The sequence below is a fragment of the Macaca fascicularis genome, chromosome 16 (assembly GCF_037993035.2).
Source record: "Macaca fascicularis isolate 582-1 chromosome 16, T2T-MFA8v1.1".
NCBI classification, from domain to species: domain Eukaryota; kingdom Metazoa; phylum Chordata; class Mammalia; order Primates; family Cercopithecidae; genus Macaca; species Macaca fascicularis.
Window position 1 is genome coordinate 9,317,345 of NC_088390.1, and position 21,398 is coordinate 9,338,742.

Sequence of the window (21,398 nt, forward strand, 5' to 3'; positions counted from 1 at the left end):
GAGGGGCATCTGTCAGTTCCCATCTACTCCTGCCACTAACTTTCTGGGGTGGTGACAATGCAGGGTCCTCAGAAGGCCTAGAGCTCACAGGCTATGGTGGCTCCTGGGCCCGGACTGGAGCTGGGGAGGGAGGGAGGTTTTGGATGGACTGGGGTCTGGACAGAGGACAAGGGCTCCCGTGGGGCAACAAGTCGCCCTCTGGAGGAATCTAAGCAGAGGCTGTGACCTGGAGCTCCCCATTTTTCAGGTTGCCTTTGACGGCCTGGTAATGGGTCAACACTGGGACTCTGAGGAAGTTGAGGTACCCCAGGAAGGAAGACCTAGATGCTCACTTGGGTACCTTGCACTGCAGCCAGGGACGCAGGAAGCAGCATCTGAAAAGCCACCCAGGGCTGGACAGGCCAGGGCTGACTGTGCCTACCTCCCAGGGGACCGGGCTGGTCTCCCCGGGGTCTGGTTCTCTGGTTCTACTGCCCTCCTTAACCAAGGGAAGTGCTCAAGGCACTCAGCCTGCCTTGGACCTGCCTCCTAGCCCCCTGGCCCCTCGGCCGGAACCAACTCCACACTGCTGCAGGCTGCCCTTGTTGACTTTGGCCCCCACGGACCTGGCCCTCAGCCCCTTTGTCACCTCCTCGGAGCCACGGCCAGCCCTCCAGAGCCCCATGTGGGCGTCTGCTGTGGGGCAGAGGAAGGTGTGGGTTAGGGCAAGGGAAGCCAGTCCTCTTGGCTCACACTGCCCTGGTGGCTGAGAGTTCTGGGCATGAAAGACCTTCCTGTGAACCCCAGAAATGCTGAGAGGGAGGGCCGCTGCTGCCCCACCCCACCCCACCTGCAGCCTTTTCACCGAGCTCTGTGGCTGGCTTCAGGAAAGGAGGGTTTACTGCACAGAAGTGGGGTGGCCCGTGGGCTGCAAGGGCAGGAGAGAAAGCTCAGCCAGGTGCCTAGGACTGGACAGCGGAGGCCACTCCTGGCCGCCCTGGAACTGCACTCTCTCTCCTTGCTTTCCCTTGGGCATCTGCTCTAGGCACCCGCCGCCTCCCCATGGTGGAGCACCAGGGCTCAGTTAGGCTTCCAGTCAGCCCAACCCATTCAGCATCCAGGGTTCCAGTTCCCACGTCCCAGCCCTGGTTTTGTCTGCCCTGACAGCAGATCCCTGCCCTGAGCAGAGTCGGCTGGGAAGAGCGCACCAACTCACTTGTAGCAGTCAGCTCTGCGGCAGCAAGGGCTCAGAGGAAGGGGGGATGAAGTTGAGCTGTGGACCCTGGGATGCAGCCGTTGAGCACTTATGTAAAACCAGAAGCACCAGCAGGCAGAGGCCAGGCTCCCCTCCCCAGGCAGGAGGGTTGAGGAGCTCTGTTAACATCTGCCTCATTGACTTCCTTGTCTCCACTTCAGAGAATGGCCATTCTGACTTAAGGTGGCAACTTCTTCCTGTACAACAGCAGTCCCTCTTTTTTTTTTTTGGAGATGGAGTTTCACTCCTGTTGCCCTGGCTGGACTGCAGTGGTGTGATCTCCACTCACTGCAAACTCCGCCTCCCGGGTTCAAGCAATTCTCCTGCCTCAGCCTCCCCAGTAACTGGGATTACAGGTGCCCACCACCACGCCTGGCTAATTTTTTGTATTTTTAGTAGAGACAGCGTTTTACCATGTTGGCCAGGCTGGTTTCAAACTCCTGACCTCAGGTGATCCACTCGCCTCGGCCTCCCAAAGTGCTGGGATTACAGGCGTGAGTCACCGCGCCCAGCCAGCAGTCCCTAATTTAAGGACTGTCGGCACACTTCTCATCTCCCTGGTCTGACCTCACCATCTGCCTTTCTGAGAGCAATCTCATCTCCTTTCTGAATACACGGTGGGGGATCCTCAGCAGAGCCCCCAGTTCCAGCGTTCTTGAAGACAATTTTTAGGACATCAGTGCAAGGACAGTGGGAGTGCAGGCATGCTAAGGGCCGAGGCTAATTAGCTTGGGGTGAGTTTCATCGTATGGGTGTGTCTTAGTTCTGGGCTGCTGCCACAAAACCCCTTAGATTGGGTGACTGATAACAGAAACTTATTGCTCATAGTTTTGGAGGCTGGGAAGTCCAAGACCAAGGTGCCAACAGATTCCGAGTCTGGTGAGGGCTTGCTCTCTGCTTCAGAAATGCTGCCTTCTTGCTGTGTCCTCTCACAGTGGAAAGGGCATGGGAACTATGCCTCTTTTTTTTTTTTTTTTTTGAGACAGAGTCTTGCCCTGTCACCCAGGCTGGAGTGCAGTGGTGTGATGTTGGCTCACTGCAACCTCCACCTCCTGGGTTCAAGCAATTCTCCTGCCTCAGCCTCCTGAGTAGCTGGGACTACAGGTGCCTGCTGCCACGCCTGGCTAATTTTTTGTATTTTAGTAGAGAGAGGGTTTCACTGTGTTGCCCAGGGAACTCCTGAGCTCAGGCAATCTGCCCGCCTCGGCCTTCCAAAGTGCTAGGATTACCGGCGTGAGCCACTGTGCCCAGTCAGCTTCTATAAGGGCACTAACCCCATCCACAGGGTGAAATCCTCATGATTTAATCATGTCCCAAAGACCCTACTTCATATTCTCACACTGGATATCAAGTTCCAACAGATGAATCTGGGGGGATACTAACATTAAAACCATGATAGGGTCTAAGAGGCCCATCCTTGAGGCCATGGTCCTAGGATGGGCAGAACTGCCCATAGCCCACTGTGCGAAGCCCCCTCGTTGGGTGACATCACGGGTACATCTGGGTTGGGAGGGGCCCCAGGTTCCATGTAGCCCAGAGATCCCAATCATTCCTCACTTCAAGCCAGAGATTGGTTGGAGGTGACAGCAGCCTGGTGGAGTGCTGTGTGGCTGCTGATGCTCGTGCTCCCAGACCTGCAGGGCAGGTCTGTCTGAGGTCACTGTTGCAATGCACATTTTGAATATTTTCAGCTGTATGTGCACAGCAGGGGCTTGGCCCAGGCACTGCATGTGTAGCTCATACTTGGTGGGCTGTGTAATGTGTAGAGGGGTTGCCAAGGGCAGCGGAAATGTGGCCTTTTTCCAGCATAATCATGAGTCCTACCACTACGTGCCCCTGCCCCCTGTGGCCAGGACAGCTCCCACCCCTGATGTTGCTGAGATCTGCTGGGGGTGGAAGGACAAAGGCTGGTTGCTTTCTCCTGACTGACCAATGCCCATTGCTCTATCCCTCTGGACTCCCGAAAGCAAGGTGTCCAGGGGAGGGTACCTTTCAGGGCTTTGCGCTTGGTGTTACACAGTTAAGCAGGTCCCCTTCAGGCCTGTGTGGCTGTGCCTGGAGATGCACAGGGGGCTGCTTTGGATGCGACGCCTGGTTTCCAAGGCATTCACTGATGGGGGGAAGCTCAGAGACCAGAGAGGGTTGGGCAGGGCTCAGTGGCCCTTCTGCTATGACCCCAGGGAGTGAGAAGGTCCCTGGGAGGCCTCTGCAGGAAGTCTAAGGCTAGGCCTTCTCCAGTCAGCTCTTTCTCTAGGCTCTTCTCAGCAAACGTGAGACGCTGCTAGCTCTGCCCTTCTGCCTGGCCCTGAGCAGAGGCCCAACATCCCCAGAATCTTCAAGATTAATTGTATTAGCTTCTAGGGCTGCCAGAACAAAGTACTACAGATCGAGTGGCTTAAACCATAGAAATGTATTTCTCACAGCTCTGGAGGCTGGAAGTCCAAGATCAAGGTGTCAGCAGGGTTGTTTTCCTCTGAGTTCTCTCCTGGCTTGTAGATGGCCACCTTCTCGCGTCCTTACAGGATCTTCCCTCTGTGTGTCTGTCTCTTTATCTCCTCTTATAAGGACACGGGTCATAGGGCCCACTGTAATGACCTCATCTTAATTATACTTAAATGTTGTAAAATTTTAATGGGTACTTAATTATACTTTAAAGACCCTATCTCCAAGTAAAATCATCCTGTGAAGCCCAGGGGGTTAAGCTTTCAACAGAGGAATCTGTTGGGACACCATTTAGCACACAGCACCAACAGATGCTCTAAGCCTGGGATCAAAGCTGTGCTCTCCCAGAGCCCCAGCCCAGGGTGCCTCACAGCATCCTTGTTGGGCCACTCCAGCCTGTGCTGGCTGGGGACACTGTGGCTGTGCAAAGGGTCTGAGGTGTCCAGCACGGCAGAAACAGCCGTATCCTGAGCTCATTCGTATTCAGCTCAGTCCTGGGGAGAGGAAAGTGGGGCGCTCAGGGATGCCTGGGGTGGCTCCCCCATTGCTTAGCTAAGGGGCTCTCAGTTGCCACGGTGACCTCTGTCTGCCCAGTCAAATACACTCAGCCCAGCCACTTCTCTGGGCTGGAGGGCTCCCCCCACCCCACAGTTCACACTGTTGAGTCCCTTGGTGACAAAAACATGGAAACGGTTGTCATGGCAGCCGTTCTTTGGAGCTCTCAGACTGGAGTGCAAAGTTCAGGATGCCCAGGGACAGCTGAAATGAAAATATGGGAAAATGTGCTTCCCTCGCCCTGGAAAGATGAGTCGGTTGGCATTCAGTGCTCTCCTGCGCCTGGCTGTCCCTGCCCCTCCCCATCCCCTGGTCCATGTGTGGGTACAGGGGGTTGCCCTGCGAGTGAAGGAGCAGAGTGGCCCCCAGAGATGTAGACAGAAGCCAGCCAGCGTGGGAAGGCAGGCTGAGTTGGGGTGGGTCCATTGTGTGGAGGGGTAAGTGGGGAAGTGATGATCACTGGGCGTTCCCTGGGGACATGTGCTTGTGACTGCTGAAGCCACAGAGCTTGCCTGTGTCTTGGTTTCTTCAAGCTGCTGCTCCTTTCTCAGGAGGGCTCAAGTCTGCTTCATGGCCCAGCCTGGGGAATAAAGTGCTTCGCCTAGTGAAGGCTACAGCGTGTGAGGGGAAGGGGAGTGAGTGGATGGCTGTTTCTCTTGAACAGAGGTTGAGTACAGCAGTAGGCCTCTCCAGGTACCCCCTTGGCCTGGGGGCAATGATCATGTGTCCACCTCCAGCAGGTCCCCAGGAAAGCTCTATGAGGCTCTGGTGACCGAGATGCACCAACCAAAGGGTTCTGCAGTCAGGGTTGTTTGAGAAACCAACATATGTATACAGGATTCTTAGGTTAAAGGCTCTGAAAAGTCCTGCAGTAAGAGCAAAGTTTCTCCTTTATTTGTTTGTGTAGCATCTCTTATGTTTGAAGTCTCCCTTACTATCTTGCAGAAATGACATCTGGGAACATTTGTCCTCTGAGTCAACAGAGTCTCACCACTTGTGAGAAATGCATATTCTAGAGCCTCACCCAGATCTGTTGAATCTGAAGCTCTGGGGCAGGGCCCAGCAGTGTATTTTCACAAGCTGGCCAGGGCATTCTGATGCATGCTCCTTTTGGGGAAGTCCTCTACTAGGGAAAATACTGGCAGAGAACTTGGAGTAAGAGGAATGGTCTGGGGACCTTGGGCAGCACAGAGGAAGGGAGGCCCCCTGGTAGGGATGGCTTAGACATGGGAAGCGGCAGTCCAAGGACCCCGGGGCTCAGGAAAAGGCACTACAGCCACCCCAAAGGGTGGGTTCTCATCTTCTGCCCCTGAGCATTGAGGACCCATTATGGTTTTCTGAGACTGGTTGGAGGACCAGGCTGTGTGTGTGGAGTGTCATGAGGTCTGGTGTAAAGTGACTTGGGTCTTTGAAGAAGCGTACCCCTGAGGAACCTCCCTCTCCCCCGCCAGTATTGCGCTCACCCGAGCGCCTGCCCTGGGCAGACAGCTTGCGCAGAGTGCTGGGGGCGTGGGCAACACCTGTAGGCTTCCTGGACAAAGTGCGTCTCGACAAGGCCAGGAGATGGCTTGTCCCGACGGCAGTGCTGGGTGGCACCCTCAAAGCGTGGGTGGCGAAGCCTCTTGGAACAGCGGCCTTGGCCCTGGTGTTAGCAGGTGGGGGGGGGGGGGTCTACGATCAGCTTGCCACCACCCACGCACTTCTCCATGGGACACTCTCTGCAGTCACTTCCTGGGGCTGGGTCTCCTTTCCCTTCTCTCCAGGCTCAGGCAGGGTGGACCTGGCCACAGCATCTGGGGGCCCACCCGCCTGCCTGTGCTTCCTTGCAGCCGTCCAGATTCACATCCTGAAGGCGGACAAGGCGGGGGACTGGTGGAAGTTCACGGTGAACATCATCTCCGTGTACAAGCAGGGCACGAGCCGCATCCGCCGCGGTGACCAGAGCCTGTGGATCCGCTCGCGGGACATCGCCTGCAAATGTCCCAAAATCAAGCCCCTCAAGAAGTACCTGCTGCTGGGCAACGCCGAGGACTCTCCGGACCAGAGCGGCATCGTGGCCGACAAAAGCAGCCTGGTGATCCAGTGGCGGGACACGTGGGCGCGGCGGCTGCGCAAGTTCCAGCAGCGTGAGAAGAAGGGCAAGTGCAAGAAGGCCTAGCGCGGAGGCAGCAGGCGGGCGGGCGCCAGGGCGGGGCCGAGCGAGAGCGGGCGCCTGGGCCCGGCCGCCGCGGACTTGGCCCGCGAGGGCTTTCCCAGGTGGGGGGAGGGAGGGGGCGGGGCCGCACGGCGCGGGGGGCGGGGCCCTCGGCGGCCCCTCCCCCGGTCCCCACCCTGCGCGCCCCGGGCGAGAGCCGCGTGCGCGCGGGGCGGGGTGCGTCGCCGGCCGGGCCCTGGAGAAATGAGGACGAGACGTAGCTACCTCACGGGGCTCCTTCCAGAGCAGCGACGCGCTTCCCTGGGGCTGGGCGCGGCCGCCGTGGAGGGGCTGGGGGCAGCCTGCCCTGGGGCGCGGGGCGTGGATGGCGCGGAGACGGGGACGGGAGGAGAACTGTGAATTCTCAGGCCCGCAGTCTGGGCGGGGTGCTGAGCACCGACCATACCACCACCCCACACGCAGCAGACGGGATCCCCGCTTTCTCCCCGGCCCCTTCCTTCTAGCAGTTCCCCGCGGGCCAACTGGCTGTCACAGCCTGGGCTCCTCCATCTGAAGGGCTCTGGCAGCATTTGGGGAACGGACAGCTCCTGTCCGGCCAGCACGCCCCAGGCGGCCTCTGTCTCCACTGCCACCTGCTGCGTGGGTCCTCCTGGGTGGGGTCTTGGGGGTGGGGTGGGTGGTTCACCTGTGGAGAGAGGAGAGGAAGCCCCTGCTGCTGCCTCTGCCCAGCGTGGGGCTCACCCAGGATTCTGGCCCATCCAGAGGGCAGTGGGCCCAGCGACACCCCTGAGAAGCCCAAGCCGGGTGGTCACCGCCTCATGCTGGAGCTGCCTGTTGGAGGAGGCATCGCAAACGCAAAACCTCCCAGAGAGTTTCCTTTTGGAAACTTGGAACCAGCCCCTTTTATGACATTTTCCAGGGGAGGGGGAAGGGGCACTGGCTGGGTTTAGGGCAGTGACACTATTTATGTAATGACATCAGCTCCCGCAAGGCCCCTCAGCAATGTCAACAGCTGGAAAGGGCCTGAATGGGCTTGGAGTCTGCAGGCTGCGAAGGCATTTGGGCCTGGCTTGGGGCAGGGGGCTTGCTTGAGCTGGGATGGGGTTTGCTGGCTCAGCGAGGTACCAGAGTGCCTGAGCCATGGGTGGGTGGGGGTGCAGGAATGACCAGGTTCCTGGGGGCCAAGGAGGCCATACTGGCTTCTCCAAGGAAAGGCACAGAGGCTGCCGGGCCTGCCCCCTACAGCTGTCTTGGTTTGGCCTGGGCCACACCTTGACGACCATACCTTTCCAGCCAGCCTCTTTGTGGAGTCTGCCCGTGCCCTCCACTGTGCCCCAGGCCTCCTTCCAAAATCTCCTAGGGACACTGTCCTCAAGCAGGCAGCCCCTTTTGTTCCGACCTCCTCACACTGGGTCCATTCCTGTGCCCTCGGGCCTCCTGGCTCCTCGCCTTTCTGGGCTCTGTGCACTGCCAGGGCCTCTGGCCCACATCCTCACACCCGGCGCACTGAATTAGAGGCCTGGCTCCCCTCACAGTCAGGAAATTGGTTTCACTTTCCCGGCCAGAGTTTGGCTGCTCAAAAGGGTCATACCAAGTATGAAGCTCGGCCCCCGGTGGTGTGGCTTCCCTCTGCCTTCCCCGCTTCTGCCCGCATCACGGCTGCCATTTATTGGGCACCTGCTGTGTGCCAGGCACTTTACCCACATGCTCCCAGCTTGTACTCATGACAACCCTGTGGGACAGGGACCCGTTGTCGCCAGCAAGGAGACTGGAGTACACGTGCCCAAGGTCATGCTGCAAATTGGTGGCAGGACTGGGGCTCAGACTCCAGAGCCCGACTTTCTGACCAGGGGCCACGCTGGCCCTCACCGCACTCCAGCTCTGCAGCCCACCCGCCCAATCCCTGTGCATCCCGGGAGGTGCTTTTGGGGGAGTGACCACTGAGCCCCCGGCCACTGCCTCTTGAGGACACTGGCATCTGGGCTGGAGAACAGGAGCCCGGGGTGGGGTAGGGCATGGGGACTATCACATCTTCAGAGGGGGCAGAAAAGTGGTGGGGGACACAGGGACGGACTTGCCAGATGGCAGCTCCAGGTTCCAGGAAGGCAGGCCTTGGCTGCTCTGAAGAGGTGGTAGAAAGGTGTTGTGGCTGCCTCGGGGTGGTTGGAGAGACTCCAGGACAGACTGGCAGAGGTGCCTCAGGGGCAGGGAGCAGACAGACCTGCCCGGGGAAGGGGCATTTGGCTTCCCTGAATTCAGCCTAAGGCTGCAAGACAGGGCCCCTCTCCAAGCTGTCAGTGCCCCTCGGATGCCCAGTGTGGTCTGCTGGGTGCCATTGGCATCACAAGGCACTACGCTGCTGGGGCGGTTGTCCTGTTTCTGTCTATGCCAGTGTGGTTTCTTCACCCTGCCCAGAAAGGCTGTGGCAGGCCCACGATATCCCACCCTGGGTCTGGGTCTCACCGGTGTCCTGTGAGGGGCTTGCACTTGTGGTTTCTGAGGCCCCGTCAGCAACGGAGCCAGCGACGCGCCAAGCAACAAGGCATCTTGTGGAAAATTCAGCCAGTGTCCCGCCCCTCCCTTCAGCTCAGCACCCCAAAGGCCACGGGCTGTCCACCCAGTGGCCTGGCCCTTGGGGAATGCGTCAGGGTGACCAGATTCACCAGGCTAGGGGCCAGGTCATGGTTGGGGTTGTATGGTCATCACGAGCTGCCTTTCCTATCCACGCACCCAGCCCGAACCCAGCCCACCACTCCCGACTGCAATCCCCGGCCTCTGCGGTCCTCCACTCCTGAGCCCCACGCCTAGGAGCAGAGGGAAATGGGAACTGAGGTGTTCCGGTTTGTACAGTTAGGAAGGGATGTAAAACGGAACTAGATTTTGAAGAGTGTATTAACCAGAATTGTGCTATGTAGGTGTTTGAAGAAAAACATACCAGATTAGTCTTTGTTTTTGAAACGGCTTCCCCAGCTGTCCTTTTTCTTAGCAGCTGGGTGGTCTGGTGTCCCTGACAGCCGCCTGCTCTGCGGACGCGCAGTAATGCCGGAGATTTGCGGGGGAGGACATAGAGCTGCCCCTGGGATTCACCTGCTGGCTGGTCTCTGCCCACTGCATCTGTCCTTGGAAAGCAGGGCAGGAGGCAGCATCCCCAGGGGCCTGTAGGTGGGAGGAATGGACACCTGGGGTCACAACCCAGGGAGGCTGGGAGCTGCTCCAAGGCCCTGGAACTCTGCCTTATTCGCGGCATGCTGGAGAAGGGTACGGACTTTCTTGGAGTTGCCCCAGGTTGGAATGAGACTGAACTCAAGAAGAGACCCTAAGGGACTGGGGAATGGTTCCTACCTTCAGGAAAGTGAAAGATGCTTAGGCTCTCAACAGTTAAAGGACGCCCCCTTGAAGCCCAGAGTGTGGACAGACTAGACCCATTGATGGGGCCACTGGGCCATGGTGCGTGGACAAGTCATTCCTGTGGGCCACAGCCACGGCACACCCGGGGGGATCAAAATGTGTACTTGTGGGGTCTCGCCCCCTGCCAAAAGCCAAACCAGTCCCACTCCTGTCATTGGACGTTTCTTCCCATTCCCTCCTCCCAAATGCACTTCCCCTCCTCCCTCGGCCCCCTCCTGTGTTTTGGATTTCTGTTCACTCAGAATTGTAAATGTTTAGTTGTGACCACGACGTATTGTTTGCGTCAATGTCCCTTTCCGATGCATACTAATATATTATGGTTATTATATATGAATATATTTAATGACATGGAAAAAGTTGTGGATTTTTTTTTTAAGTTTCTTTCCTTTTTTTTGGGGCGGGGGGGGCGGTGGTTAGAGTTGTAATGGACCCAGATGGAACTTGTAACGTGGGCCTCACATGATAGAACTAAATTCAGATATCATTAAATAAACTCTTGTACACTGTGCCGTCTCGCAGTCTTGATTGGTGGCCTGGGCTGTGGGTGGCGGGTGTGTGGGGAGGTAGGGGAAGGATGGAGTTTGAGGACTATGGCTTCAGGCTGAAGAACTCCCTGGCAAGTCAGAGCCCGGGTTTTACCCAAAGCCTCAGAGACAGAGCGCTAACCCCCTAAAAGGCAGGAAAAGAGCAGTTTTGCTTGGAATGTCCCAGGGGCTTGCTGGCCGTGAATGCTGTTTTGAACTAAAAGGCTCTGGAATGGGACAGTCTATTGCAGGCTGCAGGACCCCACTCCAGGGACCCATCCTTGCCATTCCCTGGAGTTCCAGGACGGAGAGAAGGGAAAGGGGTCCCTTTCCACTTTGCCCTGCCTGCAACCCCCGGGGCGGAGAGCCACCTTTGACCCTCTCCATTTGATTCAGAACCTGCAGGTAGTTTCTGACTTTTACATAACTGGCCGCTTCTATGAAAGCCAAGTAGACTCAAGAAACTACAGCAGGGTTCGTGAAAGAGATCTTGCAAAATATTTTTTTCCAAGCGATTGCTAAAGGCTTCGTGCGGTGCAGACACTGGGCCAGTGCCAGCATCACGCAGCCACCAAGAGCTGAGCTCACTTGGTTTCTGAGAGGCTATATTTAAACCTCCAAATGGTTGTGATTTCTTTATTAAACAAACAATTCAGTCATTAGGAACATATTGTGTTGCCATGAAAAGTGGGGCCGATCGTCACCAGGAAGCTATAATTTCTGCACCCAGCTGTTTTGAAGGCAAGCCTCAGCAATGGGCCCGGTCTAGCCCCTCAGCAACGCAGGCTCAACAGGCCCTTCCTTGGAAGGTATGGAGAGCCCCCTTCGCTGCTGTGAGCGAGCTGACTGGAGATGCCATTCGCTTCTGCTCAGGAAGAAACAGGGCCAGCCCTGCCGCCTCGGGGGTCTGGCTCTGCGGAAGGGAGCTGGGCTGTCAGAGCCTGGGGTCAAAGCCAGGGCAGGTAGATACATGAGTGGTCTCTGGCTGTCCCAGTCTCAGGTGTAAGTTCCTGCTGAAATGACAGTGCCTGACAGCGGGTGGGCAGGGATGAGATCCAGGTCTCAGCTGGTCAGACAGGCTAAGGAGAAACACAAGCCTTTTCAGGGGTCTCCGGTGGTCCCCGGGGCCAGCGGGGCCACTGGTGGCATTTAAGACCCACCGAGAGACTGGACTAAGAGGCCTGTGATGCACTTGAGGCAGTTTCATTCTCAGCTTTCGTCCTTTTAGGTCAAGGGTCCAGTTCTCAAGGACTTTCATGATGTGGCTTTTTTCTGTCCACTAAAAAAAAAAAAAAAATTTAAAAAGGTGTGTGTCTGAGAGCCCGCGTTTCCTTTGGGACGCCACCACAGTCAGGCCGTGTGAGGGTGGCTGCAGCCCCAGGCCCAAGGCCAGAAGGAAACACACTGTTGCCCAGAGACACATTAGAACATGTACTGTCACCAGCCCCTCTGCCTTCCAGGACATTATGCTCTAGTTGGGGAGAGAGGGCATCTGCCAAAACTCAATGCAGGAAATAAGCTGGGTTGCTGCTAAGGACTGGCCCAAGGTAGTGGGAAAAGCCCATTTTAGAGACGGGAATGCTGAGTCACAAGGAAGCTGGGTGATCGCCATCAGGGACCCAGAAGCCAGTGCCATCCATTAAAAAATGCCTGATGGTGGGCGGGCAGCTACGTCAGAGCCCTGCGGGTGTCAGAGCTTCGTGGGGTCTGCCCAGCCATCCGAGCTGCCATTGGGGAGCCTCACTCATTCATAAGGCTCTCCCCTGCCCATTCCCGCTCCGCCTCTCAGAGACAGCGCCCTGGCATGGGATGCCCACTCGTGGCAGACACACCCCTCGGTTTCAGATTTTGTTGAACAGACATCTCTTTCTCCACTCGTCTTAAAACTAAATAAAGACACATAAGAAACAGGCCAAGAAAAATGGGGAATGAAAAGAATAACGGAGCCAGTAAGAAATAGAGGATATGGACGGATTACACGCCTGCTTTATCTGACTGGAGCCTCAGCGGGACGGCAAGTCCCTTCTGGAAAGAGGTCAGTGTCTTTTGTTATTGACATGGAGTTGGGAGGAAGTCTGTGAAATTGTAGGAAGCAATCGGAGGAAAGATGGGTCTTGGCCCCCTTTTTAAAATAAGGGGCAAAACCCCACTTAATTTCAACAAGGCTGGGTTAGAAAATCCAAGTAGCTAAGAGATGATCCTTAACTAGTCTCTGCTTAAGATGTCAGTGTCACTGTGAACCTCAAGAAGCAGGGCATACAATTCTAAGGAGGCTAAGGCACTCTTTCCTGACTAGGAGGAACAATGCAGCTGTTTGGCCAGCCAGCAGTTCTCTCTGACTAGTCAGGAGGGAGCCTCGCAGGTTTTATTTTGTGTTTTATTTTGTTCTTGAGACAGAGTTTCCCTCTGTCACCTAGGCTGGAGTGTAGTGGCACGATCTTGGCTCAGTGCAACCTCTGCCTCCTGGGTTCAAGTGATTCTCCCGCCTCAGCCTCTTGAGTAGCTGGGATTACAGGTGCGTGCCACCACACCCAGCTAATTTTTTGTATTTTCACCATGTTGGCCAGGCTGGTCTCGAACTGCCAGCAGTTTTTGAAGAGGGGCCATTGGGAACCTGCATCAGCCATGTAGAAGGAGAGTTTCAGGGATCTAGCTCATGGAAAAAGCCCAATCCCAGCCAGGCCGAAGGCTGCAGGCAGCAGAGAAAGAATTTTTCCCTATCAAAGTCACAAATGACTGGTGGAGGCCGTGCCCAGGCGGGGGCCCTGCGGGTTTGGAAAGGAGCTATCCACCCTGGGGCTAATGATAACTAAGGTTTAGTTACAGTTACTAATAAAAATGAAGTTTAAATGGAACAGAAGGACCAGCTGTACCCAGGTATCTGGATTTCTTTATATGGTATCAAGAGTTAAAATGCTTATAATTAATAATCGGTTAAGTTAAACAGTACTTACACTGTTATTTTAATCACGTTTCTTTTCATTGAAAAGGCACCCGAGGTTGGTGGCTACTAAGGCCCTGCCTTGCCTTTCTTCTTTATGCTTGGAGAGAGGGCTTTAGGCTTGCCCAGCCAACTCCAAAGCACTCACTGTGGGTCACCCAGGACTGTGGTCCTGGCAGCTTTGAGGGGGGAAAAGCCAACCCTTTCAAACCATGCTTGAAAATGCCATCTTTACATTAGCCACGCTCTCTAGGGTGGCTCTTGAGGCATCAAATCCCCAAAAGGGACGCATCCCAGCCACTTGGGTATGCTTGCCACTTCTGGCCTGCTTGGGGTGGGAGTCTCATATGTCACCCACCCCTTGAGGAAGGCAAAGGGGAGCCGGGGTTTTCCTGCCTGGCCCATTGCCACCCTGTGTGGCCTGCGCTGCCCAAAGCCTGGAGGGCAGGTCCGTGCATTCTAACCTACTGGGTAGCTTTTTATCTGCCCTGCCCTGCCTGTGGGTCCAGAGAAGTGAAGTAACTTGTCCAGGGTCACACAGCTAGCACTGCTGGGGTCGGGCCTAGAGCCCATTCAGCCAAAAGAACAGAAGCCGCTGTGTGCAGACATCGGCTCAGTGTTTTGCTTGAAAAGGCCTTTCAGTCTGACTGAGCCAGGACTCTGTGGCTCTGGTTCAAAGACGCCCCCACGAGTTGCCGGGGCTCCGTGCTGAGCAAGTCAAGAGGAGGTGAGAAAGTCAAACAGACTGTCAATGCCGCCTCCCCTGAGCCCCAAAGTTGGGGGCTCCCTCCAAGGAGACGCTGTTTGTAGAGATTTGGGGTTTCGCGCAAGACTGGAAGATGAGGCACTACAGATTCTTGATCTGCTGTTGGATGATCCGTTAGCAACCACCCCACCCCGACGAAGAGGCGCATCCCAGGGCGACTTACCAGCCAGAAGCCCTTGGTCCTCTGTCCAGCGTGGCTCCTGTCCTTCAGGAACACATGCACCTACAACAGGCCCGCTTCCCTTCCTCCTCCTTCCTGTGACAATCCAGGTCCCCGGTGGTATGGCTCATCCTCACTGTTGCCTCTGCTCTTTATCCTCTCAGCCCTTCGCACCTCCTGTATCGACGCAGCCCATTTCATTCTTCTAACTCTGCTTCAAGGGCCTCGACATCCCAAGGCTAGCCTGGGTCTGCATGTGTTGGCAGCTCCTGGAAGCAGGGATCAGGCTCTGTAGAGGCAGGAGAGCGGTTCTCCTGGGCCCTGGTGCACGCTCACATCCTCACAACAGTCCGTCCTATTGCACTAGGTGGAAGCATGTGGCAGGATCCCCAGGATGTAGACTTGGAAGCATCTGGCCCACTGGGCTTAGGCTTGGGTTGGGGAAGAAACTTCTTTTTTTTCTTTGAGATGGAGTTTCGCTCTTGTTGCCCAGGCTGGAGTGCAATGGCGCGATCTCAGCTCACCGCCATCTCCGCTTCCCCGGTACAAGCGATTCTCCTGCCTCAGCCTCCTGAGTAGCTGGGATTACAGGCGTGCGCCACCACGCCCAGCTAATTTTGTATTTTTAGTAGAGATAGAGATGGGGTTTCTCCATGTTGGTCAGGCTGGTCTCGAACTCCCGACCTCAGGTGATCTGCCCGCCTCAGCCAGAAGGAACTTTCTTTCAGCGGAGCCAAGCAGGGCGCTCTGTGCTTGTGTGTGCCAACTCACTCTGTCCTCACAGCAACCCTGTGAATAGGAAGGACACCTCATCTCCATGCCCTAGACAAGGAAGCAGAGGCAGAGGAAGGTAACTTGCCCGTGGTCTCTGAGCTGGTAAGTGGTGTGGTTGTCATTAGGGTCATTCACTGCATATTTCAGGCTCTTGGCCTTCCAGACATTTCCTGGTCCCCTCATGGTGAAGCAGGCCAGGTGACGAGTTCTGGCCAGTGAGCTGTGAGCAGAGGCAATGGGTGTGCTTCTGGGCCGCACATGTCCCTGTGGCGTGAGAGCTTCCAAAGCTCCCTTGTCCTTTGCCAGAGAGACCACGGTCGGTGGCTTTCCTGTCTGCGGGGGTCAGAGCTGGGCAGGTGTCTGGGCCCCCAGACCCTAGGTCTTCCCGGGACCCCTGGAGCCCCCAGTCCCTAGGAAATGACATTACACCAGGCTACACGTGGCGCTCTCTCTGGTGTCTCTGTCCACGGGGGGTTTCAGGTCATGCCCTTTTGAGCAAATCCACCAGAAACTCTGAATCCCCTACCTTCTTCTCAGTGAAATCTTGTGCTTTGGAAATCACCCATCATCAACCCTAATTCCTTCCCCTTTCGTCAGGGAGGGCAGAGCAAGGCCAGCTGGCCCAGCCTGCTTTCTACGCGGATAAGAGAGAGCACAAGGTGCTTGGCCCCCTGACCCCTGCTAACACGAACTCAGCCGTCCATGGGCCTGGCGTCTTCCGCAGGCCTGCCCCATCTGTCTGCCCTTTCTGAGACACACACACACGTACACATGCGCTGCGCGAACACACACGGGGCTGTCGGAGCCAGGCGAGGCGCCAGGTAACAGCGTGTTCTCCTGACTTTGCAATCTCATCCCTCTGAACCCTCCACAGTGCTTTCCAGTGTGACCACCTCCTGCCCCACCTGCCTTATTCCACAGACTTGATCCCGGCTGCTTATAAAGATGTGTCAGCCCTGGAAGATGAGAGTTGATTGTCACCAAGGAAATGAAAAAGAAGGTGCTTCCGGGGCCAATGGCAGTTCCCAAAGGAATATTTCTGTGAAGTGGCGGCTGGCACCCCTAGGAGGAGTGCTGAGCCTGGCGGGGTGACTCGGGTGGGGCAGGGCAGCAGGGTTGTGGTTCCACGCTCAGACACAGCCCTCACCTCACTCCTTCCCCACTACCTGGACACACGTGGCCTTGAATGTACACCCATTTCCTGCACAGACACGTGGCTTCCACAGCAGGCCGGACGTCAAGGTTTCAAACTGCCTATTAATCCAGTGGCCTCAGGATGCCCAGAGGACTGCGGGGTGGCCAGAAACCACTGGCCGCCATGAGGCAGGGGACCCCAAGGGACCTCTGGCCAGCACCAAAATGACCCAAGTCAAAACCCAAAGGGCCACGCTGGGCCCGGTGCTCTAGGCAGCTCTCCAGAGCTTTCAGTCTTTGCTTTATTTTTCTTTTTTGAGACGGAGTATTGCTCTGGTGCCCAGGCTGGAGTGCAATGGTCCACCTCTTGGGTTCAAGCAATTCTCCTGCCTCGCCCTCCCGAGTAGCTGGGATTACAGGTGCCTGCCACCACGCCCAGCTACTTTTTTTTGTATCTTTAGTAGAGACGGGGTTTACTCCATGTTGGTCAGGCTGGTCTCGAACTCCTGACCTCAGGTGATCCACCCGCCTCGGCCTCCCAAAGTGCTGGGATTACAGGCGTGAGCCACCGTGCCCGGCCAGAGCTTTAAGTCTTTACTGAAGCAATGCACAAGGGGTCGGAGCTTTGGGGGAATTTATTGAGAGCAGGTTTTGCGTACCAAAAGGGTGCTGGGCTTGTATCTGTCATTGGCAGGCGTCACAGCTGGTGGTCTCTTTACTGCCATCAATTAGTCGGCCAGACCGCAACCACCACGATAGCCACGAGCAGCAGTAAAATCACCATGATCATCCCTGAAAAAGAGGAGCAGAAAATACTACTTTTAATGATTCCTGCCAGAAAAGCTTCACACATTCTGAGTGTCTGCAGAGAGTCAGAGGGATGCAGTTCCCTCTGAACCTTCGGCTTGTACGAGGCGGAGAGGGGTGGTCGGCGGCCTGGGGCGCTGCTGCTGCACAGCTCTGGTTTTGCAGGATGGTGAGTGCAGAAGGCAGGGGCCTGGGTGTGGCCAGGCCTCCCCAGGCAGCACTCAGGCCAGGACGGGGTGCCCGCTATGCCCCTAACTCTGTGTACAACCATAGCATCTGTGAACACCGTGGACCACAGGGGAGGGCAAAAGCTGCTCACAACAGTCACCCTTGCTACCCAATCAGTTTATGCATTGATGACGCATTGATAAGGCCAAGGGCTTAGGAGAACTTTTTTTTTTTTTTTTTTGAGACGGAGTCTCGCTCTGTCGCCCAGGCTGGAGTGCGGTGGTGCGATCTCGGCTCACTGCAAGCTCCGCCTCCCGGGTTTACGCCATTCTCCTGTCTCAGCCTCCCGAGTAGCTGGGACTACAGGCGCCCGCCACCTCGCCCGGCTAGTTTTTTGTATTTTTTAGTAGAGACGGGGTTTCACCGTGTTAGCCAGGATGGTCTCGATCTCCTGACCTCGTGATCCGCCCGTCTTGGCCTCCCAAAGTGCTGGGATTACAGGCTTGAGCCACCGCGCCCGGCCAGGAGAACTTTCTAGAACCCATTTCTCCATTCTCCACATGGCTTCACCTTGTCTTGAGTCTACGATCCTTAAGTCACCCATTTCTACAAATATTCACAGATAGAGGTGCTTGCTTTAATACACACTTTTTCTGCTAGTATTTGCTAGTTTCATTTCCTGACGTTTTTGGCTGGAGAGCACGGGCCCTCCCCGCCAGCCCACGCCGGGTCCCGCTCTGCCTGCCAGCCCTGCCCTGCTTCCTCTGGGTCGTGCGCCTGGACTGACCATTGCCTGTTCCTTCACCTGATGCTGATGAAGTGGGCCCCAGTGAACACAGCCCTCACTTAGTGCAGTGAGCTCACTGTCTCCCGTGTTCGCTTGCCTAGTATTTAACAGTGAGTGCTTAACCACGCGCCAGGTACCAGCGGAGACAAGGTGCAGCGTAACACAGATGGGGAGCGCCTACTACAAAGCAAGCACTCAAGAAAAGTTTGCTCACTGAAGAGTCCTTGACCTGCCAAGGCCCCACGAGGGAGGTGGGTAGCAGAGGAGGAGAGGTCCATGAAAATGCTTCAGAAAGTAACAGGGAGAGCCACGTGTGCAGGGTCACGTGGTTGCGTGGCCAACAGGACTGCTCAACACTACTGTAGTCTGTGGCATACATTCATGAGCAAAGAAAATGCTGTTTCAATTAGCCATTTGTGAAAATAAGAGTGCAATTTGCTTTTCTGTCCAAGTTTACAGACTTCCTGAATCCCCTCCCCAGATCCTCAGGGTTCAGTGTGGATCAGGTCGTATCAATCTTAAGCTCAACCCATGGAGGCATTTTATCATGGTTTTGAATATGGAGAAGACTTAAAAAGGTATGGCAAGTGGCTGGGTGCGGTGGCTCACGCCTGTAATCCCAGCACTGTGGGAGGCTGAGGCGGACGGATCATCTGAGGTCAGGAGTTCGAGACCAGCCTGGCCAACATGGTGAAACCCCATCTCTACTAAAAATATATTTAAAAAATAGGCCAGGTGCGGTGGCTCATGCCTGTAATCCCAGCACTTTGGGAGGCCAAGGTGGGCGGATCACGAGGTCAGGAGATTGAGACCATCCTGGCTAACACAGTGAAACCCCATCTCTACTAAAAATACAAAAAATTAACCGGGCATGGTGGTGGGCACCTGTAGTCCCAGCTACTCAGGAGGCTGAGGCAGGAGAATGGCGTTAACCCGGGAGGCGGAGCTTGCAGTGAGCCGAGATAGTGCCACTGCACTCCAGCCTGGGCGACAGAGCGAGACTCTGTCTCAAAAAACAAAAACAAGAACAAACAAACAACATACATACATATATATATATATATATAAAATATTAGCCAGGTGTGGTGGTAGGCGCCTGTAATCCCAGCTACTCGGGAGGCTGAGGGAGGAGAATTGTTGAACCTGGGAGGCGGAGGTTGCAGCCAGCTGAGATCCCACCATTGCACTCCAGCCTGTGTAACAACAGCAAAACTCTGTCTTGAAAAAAAAAAAAAAAAAAAAGAAAAGAAGAAAAAAAAAAAGTACAGCAAGCTACTTTGTTATCTACCTGTGACTGTGGTTGAATTTGTCTAATATGGGCTCTTTCTCTGATGATCCAATCTATTGAGAGACGCTTCTCTCGGGGGCCCAGGGTTTCTCCCCGTCTTCCTGTAGGCGAAAACCTCAGCCTAGTCTACCTCAAGGCTCTGCCAGCTTTGGTTCATGGGCCAAATCTAGGTGTGCTTTTTGTGCAACCCATGAGCTAACGATGGTTTTTATATTTGTAGAGGGCTGCCAAAAAAGTAAAGGAAGATGTGACACCGTCTGTGGTCTGCACAGCCTAAACCGTTTACGACCTGGCCTCTTCCAGAGGCTTGCTAGCTCCTGCTCTCCATCACGGTGACTGATAATGGCCCATCTGCAGCATCAGTTCGTCCACTTAGGCGCTGGCTTTCAATGCGCTCTTCGTTTCTTTCGTCTAGGGATTGTCTTTCTTCCTTGTAAATTCAGTTCTGCATTAACATTTGTGGGTGGCGTTACACTATTTTACCTAACATTTCAAGATGCTTGCAGCGAGAAGGTAGGGTTAGGTGTGTGTCTGTGTGTATGTGTGTGTATGTGAGAATATCTTAGTCTATCTTTTTGCCAGAAGCAGAAGAACAAATCTTTTCACTGATTTCTGCTCCAGAAACATCTTCAGGTTGACCAAAAGCTCCCCTGGGCAGGACCATCACTAGTTCTCGGTTATTCTGGTGCCTGTGTGGTGTTTGGCCGACAACTTGGTCCTGGCTGGGTGAAGGTTTACGCTGCACAACAGCAGAAGATAATGGGAATGAGGAGGCAGGCACAGGCGGGGATGGGTGGAGGGGGCAATCCCTGGCACTCCAGGGCCTGGGCTCACCCTAAGATGAGAGGGAGGGGCCGGCAGCTGAGGAGATGAGGGAGAGGATGAGAGGTGTTTTAGGAAGAGGTATTGCTCCTGAGGCTCCGGTGGGATCGCAGTTGGGAGGACACTTGGGCCCAGAAGCTCTCTGCAGCAAGGCAGGCTCCACACTGAGGCTCTGATGACCCGGAGCAGAGGCCCATACGAATGACCGTGAATTGTCAAATCAGGGTGATTATGAGAACAGCGGAACAAGTGACAAGAAGAGATCAAGAACAACAACGGATTGGGAAGAGGAAAACACACATCTGGTTTTAGTTCGTACACCCCGAGCGTGAAGTCCAAGGGAAGAGGCCTCAAGGCATCCACAGTCACTGCCATCCCTGATTTGGCTCCCCGCAGTGAGGGACAGCTTTCCTCGGTCCCGGCTCCATGATGGGGCTACAGCAAGCTTTTCAAAATGTAAAGCGGATCAGGCCACCTCCTTGCTTAAATCCTCCAGTGGCTGAAATTGAGATCCAAACTTTACAATGTCCAAGGGGGTTCTGTACAACCTAACCAAGCAACCCTGCGGCCGCACACTGCGCACTGGGCTTGGGCTATCCTGACTGTCTTCGGAGCCCCTGGCAGGCCAATGCGGAAGGTAGGGGCCCTGCCTCCTGGCTTCGACACGCGCTATCCTTTCCATCCAGGAGCTCCCCACTCTTGGTCTAGTTAATCCCCCAAACTCAGTGGCACTTTCCCAAGGAACTCTTTGTTGTCCTCCAGTTACCTGTGCCCTCTTTGCCCCCCCTAAGTCTCCATGGTAACCCTCATTGAATCTTGTTTTTTTTTTTTCTTTGAGATGGAGTCTCACTTTGTCGTCCAGGCTGGAGTGCAGTGGTGCGATCTTGGCTCACTGCAGCCTCCGCCTCCCAGGTTCAAGCAATTCTCCTGCTTCAGCTTCCCACGTAGCGGGGATTACAGGTGCCCACCCACCATGCCCGGCTAATTTTTGTATTTTTAGTAGAGACAGGTTTCACCGTGTTGGCCAGGCTGGTCTCGAACTCCTGACCTCAAGTGATTTGCCTTCCTCAGCCTCCCAAAGTACTGGGATTATAGGTGTGAGCCACCGCGCCTGGCCTTGAATCATCATTTAGATACTCAGTTACTGACTGTCCTCTTGGGCACATGAACGTCTACACCAGGGACTGTGGGTTCTCGTTCACTGCCATATCCGCCGTACCTAGAACAGAGCCCTGGCACAGGAAAGAGGAAAACACACCTGTGTGTGTGTGTGTGTATAAGACAAATGAGTAAATGTGTTGAATTTTTGGAAGGGATAAGAAGAGACAAGAGACGCACAGAAGGAGTGGTCAGCAGAGAGGGAGAAGCTGAGAAAACGTGGCAAGAAGGCGAATGTGCAAGAACATTCAAAAAGTGGTCAATGCCAATCCACA

General features: G+C 55.3%; 2 protein-coding genes across 11 annotated transcripts in view; one reads left to right on the forward strand and one right to left on the reverse strand.

Moving 5' to 3' along the window:
- The window catches only part of NTN1 (netrin 1), a 245,786-nt gene extending 239,264 nt beyond the window's left edge, over positions 1 to 6,522 (forward strand). For all 4 annotated transcript variants that reach the window (XM_045376314.3, XM_045376311.3, XM_065532767.2 and 1 more), the window contains exon 7: positions 6,061 to 6,522. In XM_045376314.3, coding sequence (XP_045232249.1) covers positions 6,061 to 6,389 — 329 coding nt within the window. In that variant the 3' untranslated portion in view covers positions 6,390 to 6,522. The remainder of the gene's footprint in view (positions 1 to 6,060) is intronic.
- STX8 (syntaxin 8) overlaps positions 1 to 21,398 on the reverse strand; it is a 358,471-nt gene that overhangs the window by 11,364 nt on the left and 325,709 nt on the right. For 2 of the 7 annotated variants that reach the window (XM_005582878.3, XM_074018582.1), the window contains exon 8: positions 16,713 to 16,885. In XM_005582878.3, coding sequence (XP_005582935.1) covers positions 16,818 to 16,885 — 68 coding nt within the window. In that variant the 3' untranslated portion in view covers positions 16,713 to 16,817. Of the gene's footprint in view, positions 1 to 6,606; positions 7,072 to 10,940; positions 11,598 to 13,196; positions 15,008 to 16,712; positions 16,886 to 21,398 lie in introns of those variants that run through there. The other 5 variants (XR_010582270.2, XR_012425279.1, XR_012425280.1 and 2 more) reach the window with 5 other exon arrangements.